This window comes from Convolutriloba macropyga, chromosome 6, assembly GCF_964194025.1.
Source record: "Convolutriloba macropyga chromosome 6, txConMacr16.3, whole genome shotgun sequence".
NCBI classification, from domain to species: Eukaryota; Metazoa; Xenacoelomorpha; order Acoela; family Convolutidae; genus Convolutriloba; species Convolutriloba macropyga.
The window spans coordinates 29,072,449-29,094,222 of NC_134473.1; the positions used below are offsets into that span (position 1 = coordinate 29,072,449).

Here is a 21,774-nt window from a genome sequence, read left to right on the forward strand (position 1 = left end):
GGTATCTGCCAACTCAACCTGGCCTAAAGATGATTTTTTAAGTCTTCCTTCACGAGATCGTACTTATTATCAAAATTCTAATTTACCCTTATTTTGTTTGCTCTGAACTCAAAAGTGATTCGTGATTATTTTGCTTTTCTTGTTTATCAGGATTACTTTGATCTCGTTGAAACGTTGCGTTTTTGGCTTCGATAAGGCGGCAAGCCTAATTTCGATCAATTCTTGTGCTGTTCTAGTCTAAAATTAGAGACTCAATAGAAAATTGCTTTTTTAGAGTCGAAATAATTATAGAAACACACTGGCTGAGGACTGTAGACACCTATGGAGAAACAAAATGGCCACAGATTTTCTGCACTAATGACACCCTCCAGTTGCAGATATAAAAAATTCTAGAAGATAACATAAAATGCAACACAAGTTGTTTTTTGTTTGTCACAAAAGTTTTTGAATTTTAGCTAGAGTTGTTATGCCCGGAGGATACGCAAAACATAAGCCTAAAAATTAATTGAAGAAATCTGAATCTAGTTAACCAATTTAAACTATTCAACACCAATTTCCTTGCAAACACCATCACGTTGCCAGAAGTACAAGAGAAAGAACTGCCGTTCAAAATTATGCAAAAATAGCGTCTGGTTGGCAAAAAGAGCATCAAAATTTGTATGGTCAAAGGTAAATCCGAAGCAAACAGTGCTCTAAAAAATTGTTAAAAAACGTTTCTCAATCAATTTAATGGATGCACAATCCTAATCAAAAATGACTTAGTCAAAGGTTCTAAGTGAAAAGAGTGCTCAATCGTGACTATTGGCTTAATTACTCAAATAGTCCGTTCGAAACCGCAAAATAACGGAAAATAAAATAGTCCCTGAATAAAGAGAATTTTCAACGAAAACACAATTTTTCTCGAAACAATATTGTTATTTAAAACAATTTTATACTCTCCAGTATACAGTTATATTTCTGACGATCCAATCGTTATTATTTTTGACCAAAAAATGTAACAACAAACAAAAGTCACACAATCAAACACAAAACAGCTAAAATCACTACACAATAGGCACTCTTAAGTTAAAAAACAATAAAATTTTGAAAAGTCATCCACTCAACACCAGCAGCGATGATCAACAGGAAATTGTTGTCGCTTAGCATAAATTTGATAAGGATATGAATTTGACTCACTTCCGCTTTCAGACCCAAATGGCGCGATAAATAATCTGTTAAAATATGGAGAGTATCAAATATTCTCTTCCAACCGTTGAAAAAAACAACGCCCGAATGCAATTCAAACTCTTTGAATAGCCAAATCTACGATGAGAACAATAATAGTCAAGCTAACTTTAAGTGGCTATTAAATTATGATAGCTTTTCATAGACTGAGTTGATGATATAGCCCACTGAATCGACTTTGAGTTTAAGCAAATTATCATCAGCAGCCTCTGTTGAAGATTGATACGCGAGGTCATTTGGAACTGCTGTGCAGATACTCGATGGTTTATACTTATGACCTGAAAATTTATGTCTTTCCAGTATCAACTAGTCTGTACTAAAGTTGTGTGTAAAATCAAGTTAACAAAACGCGTCAAAATTAACTTTAACGTCATGACGTCCATAATAAAATCAACTTTGGACGGTTAGCTGCTATAACTCTTGTAAGAGGCTTACATGATTTTTGTTGTTTATTTTTATTTACTTTTCATTCATGTTTACTAAGATTTGCTTACCTGTCTTTCTCTTGAAGCATATTGGACGGATGTTTTTCCATATCTTTCATGTTGCTGTGCGGGTCCGACAGCGAGTTCTATAAAAAACAAAAAAATTGACGCTATTGAATCCCAAAACTGGCTAAATTTTTGAAAACCAAAACCGCCGTTTTGCTCTGGCGTAAAACAATTCCGCCCCCTTTGCAAGTGATATTTTTAAAAACAACACCGTAATACCTGGACACTATGTCTTATTTTTGCAGTATAGGGGGGAGGCATAAAGAGCAGCGGAGAAGGAGCAGAATTGGAGGAAATATGTACAATTTATCAAAAAAATTTTCAACTTCGTTCAACGAAAAAATTTTGAACTCATTATTTGCAATTGTGCGTGTGATCGGCACAAATTTTTCAACAATAGATTAAACTTTGATAAATGCTGGGCCAAGTATTTACTTATAAACATACGGTGTTTGTCTGCTCCTTAGTATTAACCCCCCCCCCCCCCCCAAAAAAAAAATGTAACTAGCGCATACACTGCTCACCGGTAACCGTAAAACTTCATAACTATCTTGTCGAGGACTGCTTTTGTCAGAAAATAGCGAAAGCTTAGCCTTTTTTGACTTCAGCTTTAATGAATTTACAGCTTCATAACTTCACAGCTTTTAATTTTTGACTAACCTTAATGAATGTGAATATCTCCGAGTTAGTCTTTGTGGAGTGGAGCATGGCCAGATGGACCATGTTTCTGCCCTCCTTGTCCCTCAGATTGAGGTCACTCACGTCCTTCAGGTACTGAACCACCTCCTCAGACCCACGGATGATGGCCAGCATTAGAGGGGAGTTGCCCTGGGTGTCCTGGGTGTTCACTGGACTTCCCTGTATTTTCACTGAGGATATTTACCATGTGTTATTTAAGTTGAATATCGAAGTGTAATGTTGACGGAAAAAGTTTGTAGATCAACATGCGATTTTGAATATGTTTAAATCAGTTTCTAATTACTTGAACAAGCTTATGATTATCGTAAGCTTAAATTGCGTAGTTAAAATTCTAACGTTAAATTCTACGAATGATAAATTATTAGTGGTCAATGTATTTCTGGACGTAAAACGTGCATTTCTCAAAAAATTGTCTGATTTCAACGCAGAATTGAAAAGTTCGAATAGTTACTCACATTTTCAACCAGAACTTTGACTGCCTCGATTTGGTTGAACATAGCAGCGCTGAAACATGAAAAAAGTGATATTGTTTTGACAACTAACCGCAACAAAATAGGAAAATTCAACACACTGCCAGAGCTTTTTTATATGCAAAAGTTAAAAGTTTTCGGATGCTGTTGGACTAAGTAAATTTTACGCATACAATTTACAATTATTACGCATCTGGATCTTTCTAATTGTTCTAAAAGTTGCCTAACATGTTCTCCTTGTATAGATTTTAAATTTTTCGAGATAAGCAGAGGGAAGAACCTGATATACCAGAATTTCCTCTACAAAGTAAATCAACGCTGAAAAGATATTACATATTTAAAATGCATAATCAAATCATGTGGCGCGAAAAAGTCGAACATTACGGAGATTTTAAAGGCAACAAGTGACCACAATCATTGCCCCCCCCGATGACGAAATTTCAAGACTGAATTCTTCTTCAAGTTCTCAAAAAAGTTTGAAATCACACTAATAGAGAATTAGGGATCGCAAATCGCAAATCTAATGTGTTCAATTAGCAGTGAACTGCTTATTGCGATTTCTCAGGTGGTAGTTTACACCACCTTTTAAACCGCGCTTTCACTTCGGTTTGCATTTGGTTTTGGTATTTTCGTTGGTTTATTGTGGTTTATATTGGGTACTTGTCTGAAAGAGGGAGGCAGGGAGGTTGGCTCGGATGGAATGCTTGGTTGTGGAGTTTCTTTGGGTCTTTGTTATGCTTTGTGGAAGAACGGAGGGGGCGTGGTGTGACAGGAAGGGAGTTTTAGAGAGAGTTTGGGAGAGAGGGAGTGGGGGAGAAAGTGAATGAGTAGGGTCTTTAGAGAAGAAGAACGTAGGAAGAGACAAAGAGAAAAGAGAAAAGGAAAAAAAGAAGGAAAGAAGAGAGGCACCCTCAGTGCACCTCCGGCAGCCAGTCCCCCCTTTCAGAGAAACAGCAACCGGCTTGTGCGCTGAGAGTACGGTGACTTGTCGTTGGTTTTGATGTTTATAGTGAGAAAGAGAAAGAGAGGCACCCCCAGTGCACCACCGACAGCCAGCCTTCCCTTTCCGAGGACGAGCAGCCGGCTTGTGCACTGAGAGTACAAAGGCTTGTAGTTTATACCTCTTATTGAGGCGGTTATTTTCGCCCTTGCGGGGGTGAGTGGTTGTTCCCAAGCGGGAACAGAGTGTGGGACCAGAATCAAGGCCTCAGCTTGAGTCCCGCGATCATGCTGCCCTCCCTTACTGGTGCCCTGGAGTTAGGGTATGGGGCCAGTATCAAGGCCTCAGCATGATTGCCACGATCATGCTGCCCTCCCTTACTGGTACCCTGGAGTTAGATCAGCTTCAAGACCTAGATTGATTCCCGTGATCAGTCTATTCTCACACACTGATCAGTCATCAGCAGTTTCGGTCCTTTCTTTCTGTGGTCTGTGGGTGCGCGCTAAAAAAACAATTCAAGTTAGAATTCAATTTTCCCTCTTGGGCGGTGTGGTTAGTGGTGTGTATTCTATGTAGATATTGCATCGTTTTCTATTCTAAGTTGAAAGCTGTACTTTTGTTTATTCTATATTGTTGTGGTGTCACTTATTTTATATTTTTCTATATTTTGTGTTGTAGTGTCCTTTATTTCTAAAAAAAAAGCAAACAATTTTGAGTGCAAGATGGTTTTAGAGTGTGGGTCAGTATCGAGGCCACAGCATGGTTCCCGTGGTCATGATGCCTTCTTTTACTGGTACCCTGGGGTTAGATCAGCTTCAAGACCTAGACTGATTCGCATGATCAGTCTATTCTCCCACACTGCCCAGTCATCAGCAGTTTCGATCCTTTCTTTCTGTGGTCTGTGGGTGCGCGCTAAAAAAAATTCAAGTTAGAATTCAATTTTCCCTCTTGGCTGGTGTGGTTAGTGGTGGGTATTCTATGTAGATATTGCATCGTTTTCTATTCTAAGTTGAAAGCTGTACTCTTGTTTATTCTATATTGTTGTGGTGTCATTTATTTTATATTCTCTATATTTTGTGTTGTAGTGTCCTTGATTTCTGAAAAAAGAAAACAATTTTGAGCGCAAGGTGTTTTTAGAGTGTGGGTCAGTATCGAGGTCACAGCATGGTTCCTGTGGTCATGCTGCCCTCCTTTACTGATAACCTGGGGTTAGATCAGCTTCAAGACCTAGATTGATTCCCGTGATCAGTCTAGTCTCACACACTGATCAGTCATCAGCAGTTTCGGTCCTTTCTTTCTGTGGTCTGTGGGTGCGCGCTAAAAAAAATTCAAGTTAGAATTCAATTTTCCCTCTTGGCTGGTGTGCTTAGTGGTGTGTATTCTATGTAGATATTGCATCGTTTTCTATTCTAAGTTGAAAGCTGTACTCTTGTTTATTCTATATTGTTGTGGTGTCATTTATTTTATATTCTCTACATTTTGTGTTGTAGTGTCCTTTATTTCTAAAAAAGAAAACAATTTTGAGTGCAAGGTGTTTTTAGAGTGTGGGTCAGTATCGAGGCCACAGCATGGTTCCCGTGGTCATGCTGCCCTCCTTTACTGGTACCCTGGGGTTAGATCAGCTTCAAGACCTAGACTGATTCCCATGATCAGTCTAGTCTCCCACACTTATCTTTCTTGATGCGAGGTCCATCAGTTCTATAAAAATTAGGCATCCAGGCACACATACATATATGTAAGCACTAAAAAAAGGAAAAAAAGAAAATCCTAACCAGAGTTTAGTCCGGGCAGTGTTTTTTTTTAATTTTGCACTAGGTTTGTTTTTGTTCTTTTTCATTTTGAATGGCTTCAGCTACCGCCTCGAGTCATACCCCAAGACATCCGCATCCACCTTTGTTTTGAATTTTGTCCTAATTTTTTGTTGTGGTTTTTCACTTTGAATGGCTTCAACTAACGCCTCGAGTCATACCCCAAGACATCCGCAACCACCTTTGTTTTGATTTTTGTCCAAATTTTATTTGTTTTTATTCTTTTTCACTTTGGTTGGCTTCAACTAACGCCTCGAGTCACACCCCAAGACATCCGCATCCACCTTTGTTTTAAATTTTGTTCGAATTTTGTTTGTTTTTATTCTTTTTCACTTTTAGTGGCTTCAGCTAACGCCTTGAGTCATACCCCAAGATATCCGCATCCACCTTTATTTTGAATTTTGCCCTGACTTTGTTTGTTTTTATTCTTTTTCACTTTTAGTGGCTTCAGCTAACGCCTCGAGTCATACCCCAAGACATCCGCATCCAACTTTGTTTTAAATTTTGTTCGAATTTTGTTTGTTTTTGTTCTTTTTCACTTTTAGTGGCTTCAGCTAACGCCTCGAGTCATACCCCAAGATATCCGCATCCACCTTTGTTTTGAGTATTGCCCTAATTTTGTTTGTTTTTATTCTTTTTACCTTTTAGTGGCTTCAGCTAACGCCTCGAGTCATACCAAGATATCCGCATCCACCTAATTGCCCTGGATTTTGCCCTAATTTTGTTTTTATCCTTGTTTTACAGTTTTGCGTTAGTTGTTAGTTTTTGGTTTTCCCTATCTGCCCTTTACTTTTCTTTTTTCCTTTATAGAATGTTTGCAAAAGATTTTGAATTATTTTGATCTGGCAACAAGTTATTAAAAGTTTTTCTGTTATGTTTTTATTTTCTTTATTTCGTTTTATAGCCCTTACAAGGTATTCAGAGTTTAATTTTTGGATTGTTTTGCTTACTATTTCTAAATTTCCTATTTGATGTAGTTCATCTACACTTGTCCACATTGGTAGGATGTCTGCAAGTCTTATGGCTTTATTTTGATCTCTTTGTATCTTGTTGAGATCACTTTTCGTTACATTTGCCCAAGCTGCATTTGCATACATGTATAGTGGTCTTACCATTGTTTTATAAAGGTACATGATATTATTAGATTTTGTGTTTTTTGATTTTAGGTGTCTTAGCATGTTGATTATTTGTTGCATTTTTGCGACTATTTTGTTTACATGTTTTGTCCACGTCAATTTATAAATGAGATCAAGTCCAAGAAATTTTACTTCTTTGCTGACGTTGATGTCTTCTGACCCTAAATTTAGTCTTAGTTTTGTGTTCAGTATTTGTCTAGTGAAGATGGTGTATATGGTTTTTCCCGCGTTTAGGAGTATTTTCCATTTGTCGCACCATTTTTCTAAGTGTTTATTTCCGATTTTTAGGTGTTTAGTAGCTATTTCTTGTTTTTCATGTGTGTAGTATATTGCGATGTCATCTGCATATTGTGAAACTGATGTATCTTTAAATTTTGGTTTGCTTACATACATATTGAACAAGATTATTATGCTCCCTTGGGGGACCCCTGCTTCGGGTGTAAAGCTTTTGGAAATTGCTTGGTTGTATTTTACTTTGATTTTTCTGATACTTGCTTGAGCTAACTTGTTTTATCATTTTATAGCTTATTCCGTCAAGTCCTGGAGCAGTATTTTTACGGTTTCCTAATATATTTTTGAGAGTTGAAGGTTTTACTTCTGTGTGTTTCCATTCATCTTCACTTAGTTTGATTGCCTTAAAGTTTGTTTCTCTTATTTTCAGTTAACCAATTTTCTCGTGATCTTTTCCTTTATGTGTTTTTGATTCGTTTATTTTCATTGTTGTTTATAGTTTTCAGCGAAAGCATCTGCAGCTTTCTGATTATTCATTGGTAATTGTTCTTTGTTTTTCTGATTTTGGTTGAGTAATATTTTCGCAGTTTTCCAGAAGTTATTACCTTTCTTTGCTTGGTTTAATTTGTCAATTAGTTTCATTTTTTGTCTTGTTGTGTTTTCTTTACTTATTTTCTTTATTTCTTTTGTCAGTATATTGATCTTATTGCATATTGTTTGGTGTTGGGTTGTGTTTCTTTCGTCGTTTCTTCTCAGTTTGTTCCTTTTTCTTTCTAATTTATGCTTTTCTCTTGTCAGTTTTTTGATTTGGTGGTTTCTGGCTATGTGTTTGTTGACATATATATGCTCTCTTTGAATGCAGTTTGAAATTTTTGTGTAATTTTATCTATGTTTTTTTCTAAGTCTATTTTGTTTGTTATGTTTCTATCTAGGTGATCAGAAATATGCAAGATGTGATTTTTGTAATTTGGCCAGTTAACTTTTTTTTGTGTGACTCGATTGGTTTGTCTATGTTATAGGCGCTAACAGTTGGGTAGTGATCACTAGGACTCTCTTTGAAGACATAAAAAATATCGAACAAGCTTGTGAGTTTAGTGTTGGCTAGGTGTACATTTAGTGTTCCACCATCTTTGTGTGTGCAAGCCAAATTAATTAGTATTATGTAGTTTTCCTCATCAAACCATTGTTCATTTAATTTTCCGGTCCTGTTAGTGGTTAGGTCATTTGCTCCAAACATTGGGTGTTTTACATTAATATCACCAGTGATTAAGTGGGCTTCGCTGTTTGCTATTTTTGTGATTAGGTCCGTTCTTTTTTTTAATTGAGGTGATACATAGATGTTTGTTACGTAGAGTCCAAGCACTTTTATTGTAATACATTCTTGTGTTAGTTTTCTCTCTGATTTATAGGTTTTTGTTTCTTTAAGTTCGTAATTTAATCGGTGTTTGATATCGATTGCAGATCCTAAGCGGCTGTGTTTAGTGTTTCCTGCTAAGGTATATCCTTCTAGCCTTTGGTTTTTCTTACCTAAGTTAGTTTCGTTCAGACAAGCTATGTCAGCTTGGGTTTTTTCCAATATATTTAATATTTCTTTTTTGATTTTATTTAGTCCACGACAGTTTAGTTGCGTGACTATAAGTGTTTTTTGTGACTATTGTTTTTCAATCATTTTGTTTTTTGTTTTAAACGGCTTTGATTTTGAAGTTGTTTCAAGGTGTTGTTTCCCTTATTGCTGGGTGTTCTGGTTTTTAGTTCTGTTCTCACTGAGTTTATTTAGTTTGTGTCTCATTTTCATCTCATCTACTCTTATTTTGTTGTCTTTTAATATTTCACATAACACTTTTGTGACGTCCTCCATGATTGTTTTCCTAATATTTTCTCTCGTTTTTTCATTTATTTTTATTGTATTTTGTTGGTTTTTTTTTAATTGATCGATTTGACACTGGAGGTCGATTCTAAGTCGCTCATTTGCAATTTTTGTTATTTGTTCAATTTTGTTTTCTAGTTTGGTAAACTGACTCGATAGCATGCTCTCGAGATTGTTTTCGATTTGTGTTTGAGCATCAATTGCTATTTTTGGCGCTTTTTTTGTCCTTGTTCTCTGGTTTAGTTTTGAGGGCCTCTGCATATGACGCAGCGCGTGCTTTTAGTTTTGCTTTTTTATACTTTTGGCAACCTTTATAGGCAGCGCTGTGCTTTTCATTGCAATTTGCGCAGCAAGGTTCATTTTGGTTGCAATCTTTGACGTGGTGGTGTCCAACACATTTTGGTCATCTTTGCATGTTATCGCAGTTTGCTGCTAAGTGACCTTGTGCTTGGCATTTGAAGCATTGCACTACTTTTGGTTGTTTGGTTGTTGTTTTGATGGTTCACATTTGAATTTTTGTGGACGCAGTACTACCCCATTTGTGATTGCTTTTCTTGCTTGGTTTCCGTCTTTAGTAAGGACTCTAACTAGTCTTGTTTCTTGGTTTGTAACGCTGCTTTTGACCCTAAATATTTTTTTCAGATTTGATTCCTTGTTCATTCAGTTGTTCTTTAATTGTGTTTAGGCTTACATTTAGCGAAACTTTGTGATCACACAGCACGAGTTACTTTTTCTCGGCTTTTGTTCTTGTTAGAGTTAACTTTTACTTTGTACTTTTGAAACTCTAGTATGATGTTCTGTGGTGTAAGCAATTTCGATGCTTCTTTATTGTTGGGTTTTATGGAGAAGCCATTTCTCATTGACATTTCTCTTACACTGCCCGGGTGTCGTTGGTTAGTAAGTTTGATCATGGCTTTGGCAAAAGTAGCTAGTCGAGGTCTCTCTCCCTCAAAATTAATGTAAACAATTCGTTGGATGTTAGTGTTTACTTTTTGTTGCTCTAAATTAGGGCGTTTACTAGCGGCTTCGACTTTTTCGCCTGCGTCAAGGGCCCTTTTTCGGGTTTTAGAAAAAGTGGTACCATTTTTGTTTTTGTGGATTTGGGTCCGTATCTATCTCTAGACCCAATTCTATGCTCTCGTCGGAAGGAGTTGGTTCATATGGGTCGTTTGAGGGGGGACGGAAGGGGGTGCTTGTTTGCAGCTGTACGGAGTCGCGGTCTAAAAGATTTTTCATGTTTTGGGCTTGAGGGCACTTTTTGGAGTTTTTAGGGAGGGTTAAACTTTTGTTCGTATTAAATGGCGTTCCGGTAGTCAGAATATATCTAAACAAATCAATTTAGTTTTTATTGCTCTGAAAATGGCAAAAGTTGCAACAACGTTTATTCTATAAAGTGAAAAGTTTTAAAGACACTTATTCAAAAACACACTAATAGAGAATTAGGGAATTTCTACAACATAGCTGGCAGATTGCCAGAAAATAGCCGCAATACATTCGTAGATCGGCAGTCTAAAAAAACAGAAAAAAAGACAGACCAAAAAAATTCGGCTTTTCATTGAAGGCTGATCTGTTATATTTGGATCAAAAATCTGTTATTGCTGCCTCTATTAGCTGATCTCAAATAACATTCATTTAGAGTGACACACACCTATTTGACCTTATCTCTTCGAATTAAAGTAAATAAAAGTCAATTTCAAAGTGAGAAAGTCATTTTTGAGAGTGAGGTAAGTCAAGTGTGACCAAAAATTTAATCACGCGCATGAACAAAAAAACTCGCTCCACTAAGAGCGAAAAATGACGTCACACATGCAATTCAGTTGAAATTGCTTGAACGAATGAACAAAAAGTGGCTGTGACGTCATATGGTCGTAACAAAAATCATGACGACGAAATAAAAAAAAACCAAGAGAAGGCCAATAATAGCCCCAGCTATCGCTGTGCGGCTATTAAAACAAAACTGTCAAATGCTTTGGAACAATTGAAGACAAAGATTTCGCGTCTCCACAGTAAAATGGCGTCCGATCAGCGTTAAATAATAAAAGACCGCGAGTTCTATCAACCCATTCAACATCATTTAATGACGTCATAAAAGTGGAAAATTGGCATTTGATAAGCAAGCAAAAATTCTTCTACACAAAGAAGTCGGTTTCATAGTACTTTTTTGTGGAAATGTTGAATTTGTTCGATAGGCCCGTTTTTGCTTCGCACTACTAATGTTTGCAAGAATTAGCCTAATTCTTGCAAACATTAGTTGTGCGAAGTAAAAACGACTGAGAAAGAAATCTTGAGTCTGGAAGTCGGTGTTTGTAATCCAAATTGACAGAACGTATTGACAAAACGCGCAAAAGACAAATATTCTAGAAAGATGATGTTTCGATTAGTGAGGGCTGAACGCTCAGCGACTCAGTAGAAGAGAACAAAAGATTTCAATAATCAGATATTGAGACTGAAGTACTTATATTTTCCTTTCGAGGAACTGTTTTTTTGCATGACTATTGAGATAGCATCGCTGTATTATGCCGTAAAATTGAGTAATTTTGTCATTAATATGTAGCTTATTTGATATGTTTTAAATTATGTCATCAATTTGATACAGTTTAACTTGTCCATTTGAAATGCCCCTACTTTGCTGCCTTAAAGAACTTGCTCCGCGCCATATAATCACAAAACAACTTTACGCAAACAGCTAACAAAAAGATTGTTCTCCTTAAATATGCGATCAAAAAATTACCTCGTAGATTGATTTGTTTTGACGGTAAAAAATTCGTTTGATGAAAGCTGAAAATTTTCTCAAAAACTTTTTTCTGAATGAAGTGAAAAATTTTATGACGAAAAACTATTCAGTCACAAGGAATTGGTCCAAAAATGGCGGAACGTTTGGACTTATATCGAAGAAAAGGGAAAAATAATAAGTTACTGTTGGGAAAAGTGAAAAAATTTTAAGTTAACAAAAATAAGCCTCTTTTTTCTTCATTATGCGTTCAAAATAAGAAACCAGCAAATTGTTTTCCAATTTTACGAAGCAGCAGGACAGCTGTTTTCATCAGAAATGTTTTTTAACTTCTGTGAAGAAATTATTATGGACGTTTTCAACTCTTATCCGAGAGTCCTGAAATCGAAATGCGGATGCCATACAGCAGAAAACATTCAGAAAGCGCTCTTGAGTCCAAAAAGTTTTAATTGTTTAATTCTTTCTCATATTAAATTTTCTGGTAGCATAGGTTTTGCGCTTGCAGACTTTTACATCTGAAAACTTGTGTTTTGTATGAGCTTGTTTCAATTTGAATTGGAAATCAGTGGAGTAAATTGAGTTCCAGTGAAGGATAAAAATTTTGAATCTTTTGTGTTGTTGGCCGCAACATTTTTTGCTAAGGTTCAAAATTTGGGTAGTTAAAGAGCAGACAATTATGTGTTATTATACGTGAGCTTATACGTGAGCTTGAAATCAATAGCTGCGGGTCGAAAACGAAACTCTGAGACCAAAATCTGTTTTCATAGCGTCATTTGACTTTCAGTCGTTTAACTGTTGGATGTTTTTTTGACTTATGATTCGGCGACCATTCTAGATCGTTTTTGTTCTTAGGATGTTGGAACCTTAAGCCTTTGGACCTCGGATCCAGAGAAAAACGTATAGGCACCCCCGCAACTGTTGGTGCAGCTGTATATTGGCGCTCTCGAATGGCAATTACCTGTGAAGGGGAGTGAGTCCCTGGAAGTCCTGACTGTTAAAGACACATTCCACATCCTCACCCTTGGATACCTCAATCACGTGTCGCAGGATCTTGTCATGCCCAAGAGCAGCAGCCAAGTGGATTGAGGTGGAATCGTCCTCCATCCGCCCGTCTATCTTGGACCCAAACTCCAAACACATTTTCACAGACTGAAACGTTTCAATTCATGCACTAAGCCACTTATTACCTTTCAATCATTTCTATTCCTTTTTCGGTTCTTAAACTGTTTTTTTTGGAAAATTTAACTTTTTCAAGGAAGTAATGATATTAGATTTTCGACTAAAACCCTGATTTATTTGATCCCAGTTGCCCTCTTGAATTCAGACAAAAAAAGTTTTCGACCAAAATCATCCGCGAAAGACGTTATTTGCCGCAGATTGTCTATTTCAAGACTGTTTCTCGATAACTTGAGGGCTTGTGGGACAGAATCAACTTTAGGCGACTCATATTTTTAAGCAAAAATGCTCTACTTGAAATGTATTGACAAACGATGCTCAAGTTGATGATTAATTGGTCAAAATATTGCAGCTAGAAAATATATCGAGCTATAAAGAATATTTTAAAAAGATTGCTATTGCCATCAAGAAGTTATCGAACACTGAGTTGAACTCGAATTATTGATAAACTTCGACAGGGCGACTACAGCCTTCTTTAATCAATTCCCTGTAGCGACAACAGCAGTTGCACATCTTACGCCATTGATTTATTTGTTAAACATTGAGTTTACGCGACATCATTATCGCTACGGTTAAAAAGTGGCGATGCAACAGTCACCCATTTTTAAAGCCTTCTCTTAGTTGCCTTAGAGCGCTAACAGATATGGAGCGACAATAGTTGTTTAAAAGTACAGAAGCTAGTAGTGCTGAACAAAGATCCTTTTCAAATTCAAATATTTGCATATTTTGAAGTCATTTCCAACAAAAAATACCGAATCTCTCCTCAACACTATGTTCTCCTTCAAAAAAATATAATTGGAAATACTTTTCCACGAGTAATATAAAGAGACATTTAATAACTTTTTGAGATAGAGGAGCAAAAAATTGAACAATTCAATATATAGGAAACTGCGTCGACCTGCTTTTAAAAATATTCTACTGTTAATCGAGCCTGAAAAAGTTTATCAACAATTTGTAGTGCAACTGTTTTTTATCGCTACAGCAGTGTTTGTGGTTCAAAAGTACAGAAAAATGAAGAATTTCTAAGTGTCGAGAAAATATACTTTTTTTTTCAAATTTAGGTCTATATAAGGAGTGTAGATGTTGACTGGCTGCGCGGGCCACTGACGTTACGTACTGCAAACATGGCTGCAGTCTCGCCGTTATTTAATTTCGTGACCCTGTAGTCCTGAAGACAGAATATAAAGGACGTAAGAATTCGTCTCTATGCTCGGTTTGTTCGGCAAATTCGTTTGAAAACGTGAGAAAATGTGGGTATGTTTGGCTTCGAACAAAAAAAAGCTTTGTTATGTTTGGTTATGCAAGTTTCGGTATGTTCTGTTGGAAAAAATTGGTGGTTTATTCCCTTTTTTAATTTTCTTTTTGAAAATTTCACTTTTTTTATTTATGATGTAATCAAACATTATAATACCGTTTTTTTCAGGAATTTCAATTGTACTTAATTGAGATGAGTTATTGACAATTTGCGAATTTAATGAAAAATCTCCTTTAGCACGAAAATCTAAATCATTTCTTTGTTTTTAAAATCAAATGGGTAGCATAATTGTTTAACATTTCTGTGAATTCTGTGGATTAATTCAAAATCAAGGAATTTTGATATGATTTCTTGTGATTTGAAACCGAACATACCGACGGTTTCTTTCTTTTAAAACCAAACATACTGGCGGTTTCTTACGTTTGAAAAGAGCATTCTGACAATTTCCTACGTTTAAACAACGAAAAAGTCTGGGATATCAAAAAAAAATGTAAAGGCTTTTGTTATTTTTATTTGAACTAAATCCCAACCAACCGACAATTCTATTAGGCTTAAAAACAACAATTTCTGGACTATGGGAGGACTTTCTGGACTTTGATTATTGGAGCACAAAAAAGAACATACAAATTATCGTAGAGCTTAGAAACTAAAACATGAGCTAAAAACAAGAAACTAACTACGAAAAAAGAGCAGGGTACGAATAGTGTGAGCCCACAATCATAGGGGAGGACAACCAGAGTTGCATAAAGCTTGCAACTAACCCGGTGCTTCACAAACGATCAAAGCACATCGACACGAAATGTCATTTTGTCCGAGAACGAGATGATATCGCACGATTAATAAACGGTCAAGCCGTAAAAATGCCAAAGCAACAACGGTACTATAGAAGAATAGTATTTTTTAGCATTTTCAACAGAGAGTGTTCAAGAAAATGAAAACAGTACAGGAACTGATGTTGAACAAAAAACTAAACAAGAAAAACCAAGTCCTAGCGTCAAACCAAAATCAAAAATTAGTTTACAGTTTACAGCAAAGTGCCTGTTCATTGGTTACTCTGATAACACAACAGCTTATTTGTGGCAAAACATAAAAACTAGGCAAATTTTCATTTCTAGAAACTTCACATTTCTAGAACAATCTACCAGGTTTTCATAATGAGACCAAAGATATAGGAGACAACCTTCTATATCTAAACTTAGACGAAGTAAGTGAAGAACTTCAGGATACAAGACACTCAAGTGAGTTAAGTTCAGAGGTGGAAACAACTGAAACAGAGACTGTTCAGGAAAGTGAAAACAGTACAGGAACTGATGTTGAACAAGAAACTAAACAAGAAAAACCAAGTCCCAGCGTCAAACCAAAATCAAAAATCAGTTTACAGTTTAATCCAAAATCGCCGTGAAACACATAAAAACACAGAAAGAAGGCCTTCAAAAATTGCAGTACCTGTCAAAAACTCAAGTATATTTGGAAACAGATAAGCAATTAGTTTCATAGATGAATTCAGTTGCAAAATTTATGAAATACAAAATCCAAGCATTGCAAATTTCAAAAAGCTCAATATGGCCGACCAAAAATTTTGCAAACTTATGAAGGAACAGAATACAAAAACAAAGACTTGAAAAAATATAGCATAAGCAAAGAAATAGCTCGTGATACCTTCTAATAGATTCAAAATTGCCAAAAAGCTATTGGGTTCGAGCTGTAGATAGAGCATGTTATTCTAGAAATTTAGTTTTCAAAGTCAAAAATACAAAGTCAGCCTTCATAATTTTTTTGGTTGAGAACCGAGAAGTGGCCATCTATAAATATTTGGTTGTATAGCCTATTCGAAAAATCGTGATGCCAGTAAAAATCAAAGTTTGATCCAAAAGCAGCAAAGTGCCTGTTTATTGGTTTCTCTGATAACACAACAGATTATTTTTAGCAGAACATAAAAACTAGGCAAAATTTCAATTCTAGAAACTTCATATTTCTAAAACAATCTACCAGGTTTTCATAATGAGACCGAAGATATAGGAGACAGCTTTCTATATCTAAACTTAGACGAAGTAAGTGAAGAACTTCAGGATACAAGCAACTCAAGTGAGTTAAATTCAGAGGTTGAAACAACTGAAACAGAGAGTGTTCCGGAAAATGAAAACAGTAGAGGAACTGATGTTGAACAAGAAACTAAACAAGAAAAACCAAGTCATAGCGTCAAACCAAAATCAAAAATTAGTTTACAGTTTAATCCAAAATCGCCGTGAAACACATAAAAACACAGAAAGAAAGCCTACAAAAATACCAGTGCCTGTCAAAAACTCACAACAAAAAAATGTAAAAACACTCTCAAGACAGCAAATGATAGGCTAACGAGGTGTAATAGCAATTCGAGGTGAACAGCAAGGGTCTCGGAGAAGGACAAAAAGCCGGGTAACTTCTCAAGCAACGGTTCAGAAGCGAAGAGATTACCACATTGATAAGTCTGATGAGGCAGTTGGCCAGAATACAACTTCGAGAGGACGAAGCCATACACCAGTACTTCATCAGAGCGCATATTTTGGTCACCCGCTTGCATCATGCTGGTGAGGAGCTTTCTGGGACGCTGTTTAATGCGCAATGGGATTGAACGGCCTTCCACAACGATAGGAGGATGTTGTGGTGCAGTAGGGCTTCAATCCTGCAGACAACTTTGTGGAACTGAGGAAGCGTCTCACCAACTTCGAGGAGAACCGCAGACAGAGAGATGATGTGGAGGAAGATTAGCACGTTGCGATGTCAGCAGAGAGTGCTTCTCATGAATTGAGTATACAGTGTTCTTTCAAATCACATCCTAGGAAGACTTTTTCTAAGCCTACTAGTTCCAAAAGCCCTATATTGTGTTTTGTATGTAACAAACCTGGACATTTAGCAGCTAGTTGTTAAAAAAAGACAACACTCTATGTAGTATATGCAAGGCTAAAGGCCATCTAGCAAGTGCAAACATCAAGAAAAAAGTCATAAAGGGTTAGCATCTAGTTTAAGCGCTGAATGCTCATTTGAAGTATAAAAACCGATTTAGTAGTGTATTCAAGCAGCATTGATTACAAGATGACAGATAAAACTTGGTTGAATCATTATCATAAACTATAAACGACAGTTAGCAATCCAGATGGAGGTATGAAAAAAGTTGAAGAAATAGTAAATGTAGATGTGGAAGCACGAGACACTAAAGATGTGCTACATAAAACGACTTTTGAAACAGTTCTGCATGTACCAGAGTACAAAACAAATTTATTTTCATTTTCAAGTTTAGTTCAAAAGCAACACAAAATTTTTCACACAAAAGCTAGGTCAGTGCTAAAATTCAGAAGCAAGGAAATCTTCAAGCTCATAAGAAGAGTACATTGTTCTTCTCACCATAAGGAAAAGAAAATAAGCACCACTTTTCAAACATAAGTGGGGGCACATGTCGAGCAAAACTTTGGTACAAAAGACTTGGAAATTTGAACTTTTGAGAAGTAGCAAATACAACAGATGAAGTTTCCCAAGCTTCAGATTTTTGTGAAACTTGTGCTTTGGGAAAAATTTCGAGAAATCCTGTTTCAAAAGTGAGCGACAACCAAGCAACTCAAAAACTAGAAAGAGTTTACTTTGACGTTATTGGACCAGTGAGTCCTTCAAGTATAGTTGGAAACAGATAAGCAATTAGTTTCATAGATGAATTCAGTTGCAAAATTTATGAAAAACAAAACACAATCATTACAAACTTTCAAAAAATGTGTTGCTCAATATGGCCGACCAAGATTTTTGCGAACTTATGAAGGAACAGAACACAGAAACAAAGCCTTTAAAAAATAAAGCACAAGCAAAAAAATAGCTCGTGATACCTTCTAATAGATTCAAAATTGCCAAAAAGCTATTGGGTTCGAGCTGTAGATAGAGCATGTTATTCTAAAAATTTAGTTTTCAAAGTCAAAAATACAAAGTCAGCCTTCAAAATTTTTTTGGTTGAGAACCGAGAAGTGGCCATCTATAAATATTTGGTTGTATAGCCTCTTCGAAAAATCGTGATGCCAGTAAAAATCAAAGTTTGATCCAAAAGCAGCAAAGTGCCTGTTCATTGGTTTCTCTGATAACACAACAGATTATTTGTGGCAGAACATAAAAACTAGGCAAAATTTCAATTCTAGAAACTTCATATTTCTAAAATAATCTACCAGGTTTTCATATAGAGACCGAAGATAAAGGAGACAGCTTTCTATATCTAAAGTTAGACGAAGTAAGTGAAGAATTTCAGGATACAAGCAACTCAAGTGAGTTAAGTTCAGAGGTTGAAACAACTGAAACAGAGAGTGTTCAGGAAAGTGAAAAAATACAGGAATTGATGTTGAACAAGAAAAAAAACAAGAAGAACCAACTCCAAGCGTCAAACCAAAATCAAAAATTAATTTACAGTTTAATCCAAAATCGCCGTGAAACAACATAAAAACACAGAAAGAAAGCCTTCAAAAATTCCAGTACCTGCCAAAAACTCACAACAAAAAAATGTAAAACCACCCTCACGACAGCAAATGATAGGTAAACGAGGTCGAAGAGCAATACCCTCAGGAGACCAAAAGACCATGCAGCTCTGGTCAGAGTTCGATCAAATGAAAGGATTGAGAAAGAAAGCAGCACAAGATAAAGAACTTGAGCGAAGTGATAGGTCTAGAGCACCTCCGGAACGCTTTGTTAAATCTAATCTCATGCTGTTCAAAGCACAATAACAAAAATTTTCATCGAGCCTGAAAATTTAGAAAACGCTATTAATGCGATGTACAAAATTAAACATGATTCAAACGGAAATATCGATAAGTTTAATGCGCGTTATGTAGCAAAAAGTTTTAAAGAGATTAAGGGAATTGAATTTCCGGAAACCTTTGCTCCCACAAGCAAACCTGAAACTACTACTGAAATCCTACTAGCTTTATCAGCTATCGAAAAATTCTTTATAAAACAAATTGATGTAAAAGCAGCTTAATTACATCCCAAGATAGTCAAAGAAGTCTATCTAGAGCAACCAAAACGGTTTGAAAAGTTAGACAGCAATGGCAGCCAGTTAGTTTGTAAGCTAAAAAACCAATATGTGGACTGAAGCAAGCATCCAATAATTGGTATCAGGAGCTCTCAACTTCTCTAGTTCGGTAGACGATCCACCACAGGATACTTGGTACAACTGAGGAAGCGTCTCACCAACTTCGAGGAGAGCCGCAGACAGAGAGAGATGATGTGGAGGAAGATTAGCACGTTGCGATGTCAGCAGAGAGTGCTTCTCATAAAATGCGTATACAGTGTTCTTTCAAATTGCATCCTAGGAAGACTTTTTCTAAGCCTAGTAGTTCCAAAAGCCCTATATTGTATTTTGTGTTTTGTATGTAACAAACCTGGACATTTAGCAGCTAGTTGTTAAAAAAGACAATACTGTATGTAGTATATGCAAGGCTAAAGGCCATCTAGCAAGTGCAAACATCAAGAAAAAAGTCATAAAGGGTTAGCATCTAGTTTAAGCGCTGAATGCTCATTTGAAGTATAAAAACCGATTTAGTAGTGTATTCAAGCAGCAGTGATTACAAGATGACAGATAAAACTTGGTTGAATCATTATCATAAACTATAAACGACAGTTAGCAATCCAGATGGAGGTATGAAAAAAGTTGAAGAAATAGTAAATGTAGATGTGGAAGCACGAGACACTAAAGATGTGCTACATAAAACGACTTTTGAAACAGTTCTGCATGTACCAGAGTACAAAACAAATTTATTTTCATTTTCAAGTTTAGTTCAAAAGCAACAAAAAAATTTTTCACACAAAAGCTAGGTCAGTGCTAAAATTCAGAAGCAAGGAAATCTTCAAGCTCATAAGAAGAGTAAATTGTTCTTCTCACCATAAGGAAAAGAAAATAAGCACCACTTTTCAAACATAAGTGGGGGCACATGTCGAGCAAAACTTTGGTACAAAAGACTTGGAAATTTGAACTTTTGAGAAGTAGCAAATACAACAGATGAAGTTTCCCAAGCTTCAGATTTTTGTGAAACTTGTGCTTTGGGAAAAATTTTGAAAAATCCTTGTTCAAAAGTGAGCGACAACAAAGCAACTCAAAAACTAGAAAGAGTTTACGTTGACGTTATTGGACCAGTGAGTCCTTCATGAGTCCAAGTGAGTCCAAGCATAGTTGGCAACAGATAAGCAATTAGTTTCATAGATGAACTCAGTTGCAAAATTTATGAAATACAAAACGCAAGCATTGCAAACTTTCAAAAAGTGTTTTGCCCGATATGGCCCACCAAAAATTTGGAGAACTTATGAAGGAACAGAATACAAAAACGAAGCCTGTAAAAAATATTGCATAAGCGAAAAAATAGCTCGTGAAATCACAGTTTCTGAAACACTCGACCAAAATGGTTTTGCAGAACGCTTTAACAGAACAGTAGTAGAGGCTGCGAGATACCTTCTAATAGATTCAAAATTGCCCAAAAGGTATTGGGTTCGAGCTGTAGATACAGCATGTTATTCTAGAAAATTAGTTGTCAAAGTCAAAAATACAAAGTTAGCCTTCAAAAATTTTTTTGGTTGCGAACCGAGAAATGGCCCTCTAAAAATATTTGGTTGTATAGCCTATTCGAAAAAACCCCTGATACCAGTAAAAATCAATGTTTGATCCAAAAGCAGCAAAGTGCCTGTTCATTGGCTACTCTGATAACACAACAGCTTATTTGTGGCAAAACATAAAAACTAGGCAAATTTGCATTTCTATAAACTTCATATTTCTAAAACAATCTACCAGTTTGTCATAGTGAGACCAAAGATATCGCAATGAGACCAGGAGACAGCTTTCTATATCTAAACCTAGACGAAGTAAGTGAAGAATATCAGGATACAAGCAACTCAAGTGAGTTAAGTTCAGAGGTTGTATCAACTGAAACAAAGAGTGTTCAGGAAAGTGAAAACAATACAGGAGCTGCTGTTGAACAAGAAACTAAACAAGAAGAACCAAGTCCTAGCGTCAAACCAAAATCACAAATTAATTCACAGATTATTCAAAAATCGCCGTGAAACACAAAAAAACACAGAAAGAAAGACTTCAAAAATTCCAGTACCTGTCGAAAACTCACAACAAAAAAATGTAAAACCACCCTCAAGACAGCAAAAGATAGGTAAACGAGGTCAAATAGAAATTCACTCAGGAGACTAAAAGATCATGCAATTTTGGTCAGAGTGCGATCAAATGAAAGGATTGAGAAAGAAAGCAGCACAAGATAAAGAACTTGAGCGAAGTGATAGGTCTAGAGCACATCCGGAACGCTTTGATAAAAGCTAATCTTATGTTGTTCAAAGCACAATATCAAAAATTTTCATCGAGCCTGAAAATTTTGGAAACGCTATTAGTTCGATGTACAAAATAAAACATGATTCAAACGGAAATATCGATAAGTTTAATGCGCGTTATGTAGCAAAAAGTTTTAAAGAGATTAAGGGAGTTGAATTTTCGGATACCTTTGCTCCCACAAGCAAACCTGAAACCACACTGAAATCCTACTAGCTTTATCAGCTATCAAAAATTTTTTTTAAAAACAAATTGATGTAAAAGCAGCTTAATTACATCCTAAGATAGACAAAGAAGTCTATCTAGAGCAAACAAAAGGTTTTGAAAAGTTAGACAGCAATTGCAACCAGTTAGTTTGTAAGCTAAAGAAACCAATATATGGACTGAAGCAAGCATCCAAAAATTGGTATCAGGAGATC

At 36.1% G+C, this 21,774-nt stretch overlaps 1 protein-coding gene across 2 annotated transcripts in view; it reads right to left on the reverse strand.

The window, feature by feature from the left end:
* The window catches only part of LOC142341612 (transient receptor potential cation channel subfamily A member 1-like), a 99,671-nt gene that overhangs the window by 34,674 nt on the left and 43,223 nt on the right, over positions 1–21,774 (reverse strand). For both annotated transcript variants that reach the window (XM_075392699.1, XM_075392698.1), the window contains exons 8-11: positions 12,556–12,746; positions 2,870–2,918; positions 2,376–2,573; positions 1,719–1,795 (exon numbers count right to left, since the gene is read on the reverse strand). In XM_075392699.1, coding sequence (XP_075248814.1) covers positions 1,719–1,795; positions 2,376–2,573; positions 2,870–2,918; positions 12,556–12,746 — 515 coding nt within the window. The remainder of the gene's footprint in view (positions 1–1,718; positions 1,796–2,375; positions 2,574–2,869; positions 2,919–12,555; positions 12,747–21,774) is intronic.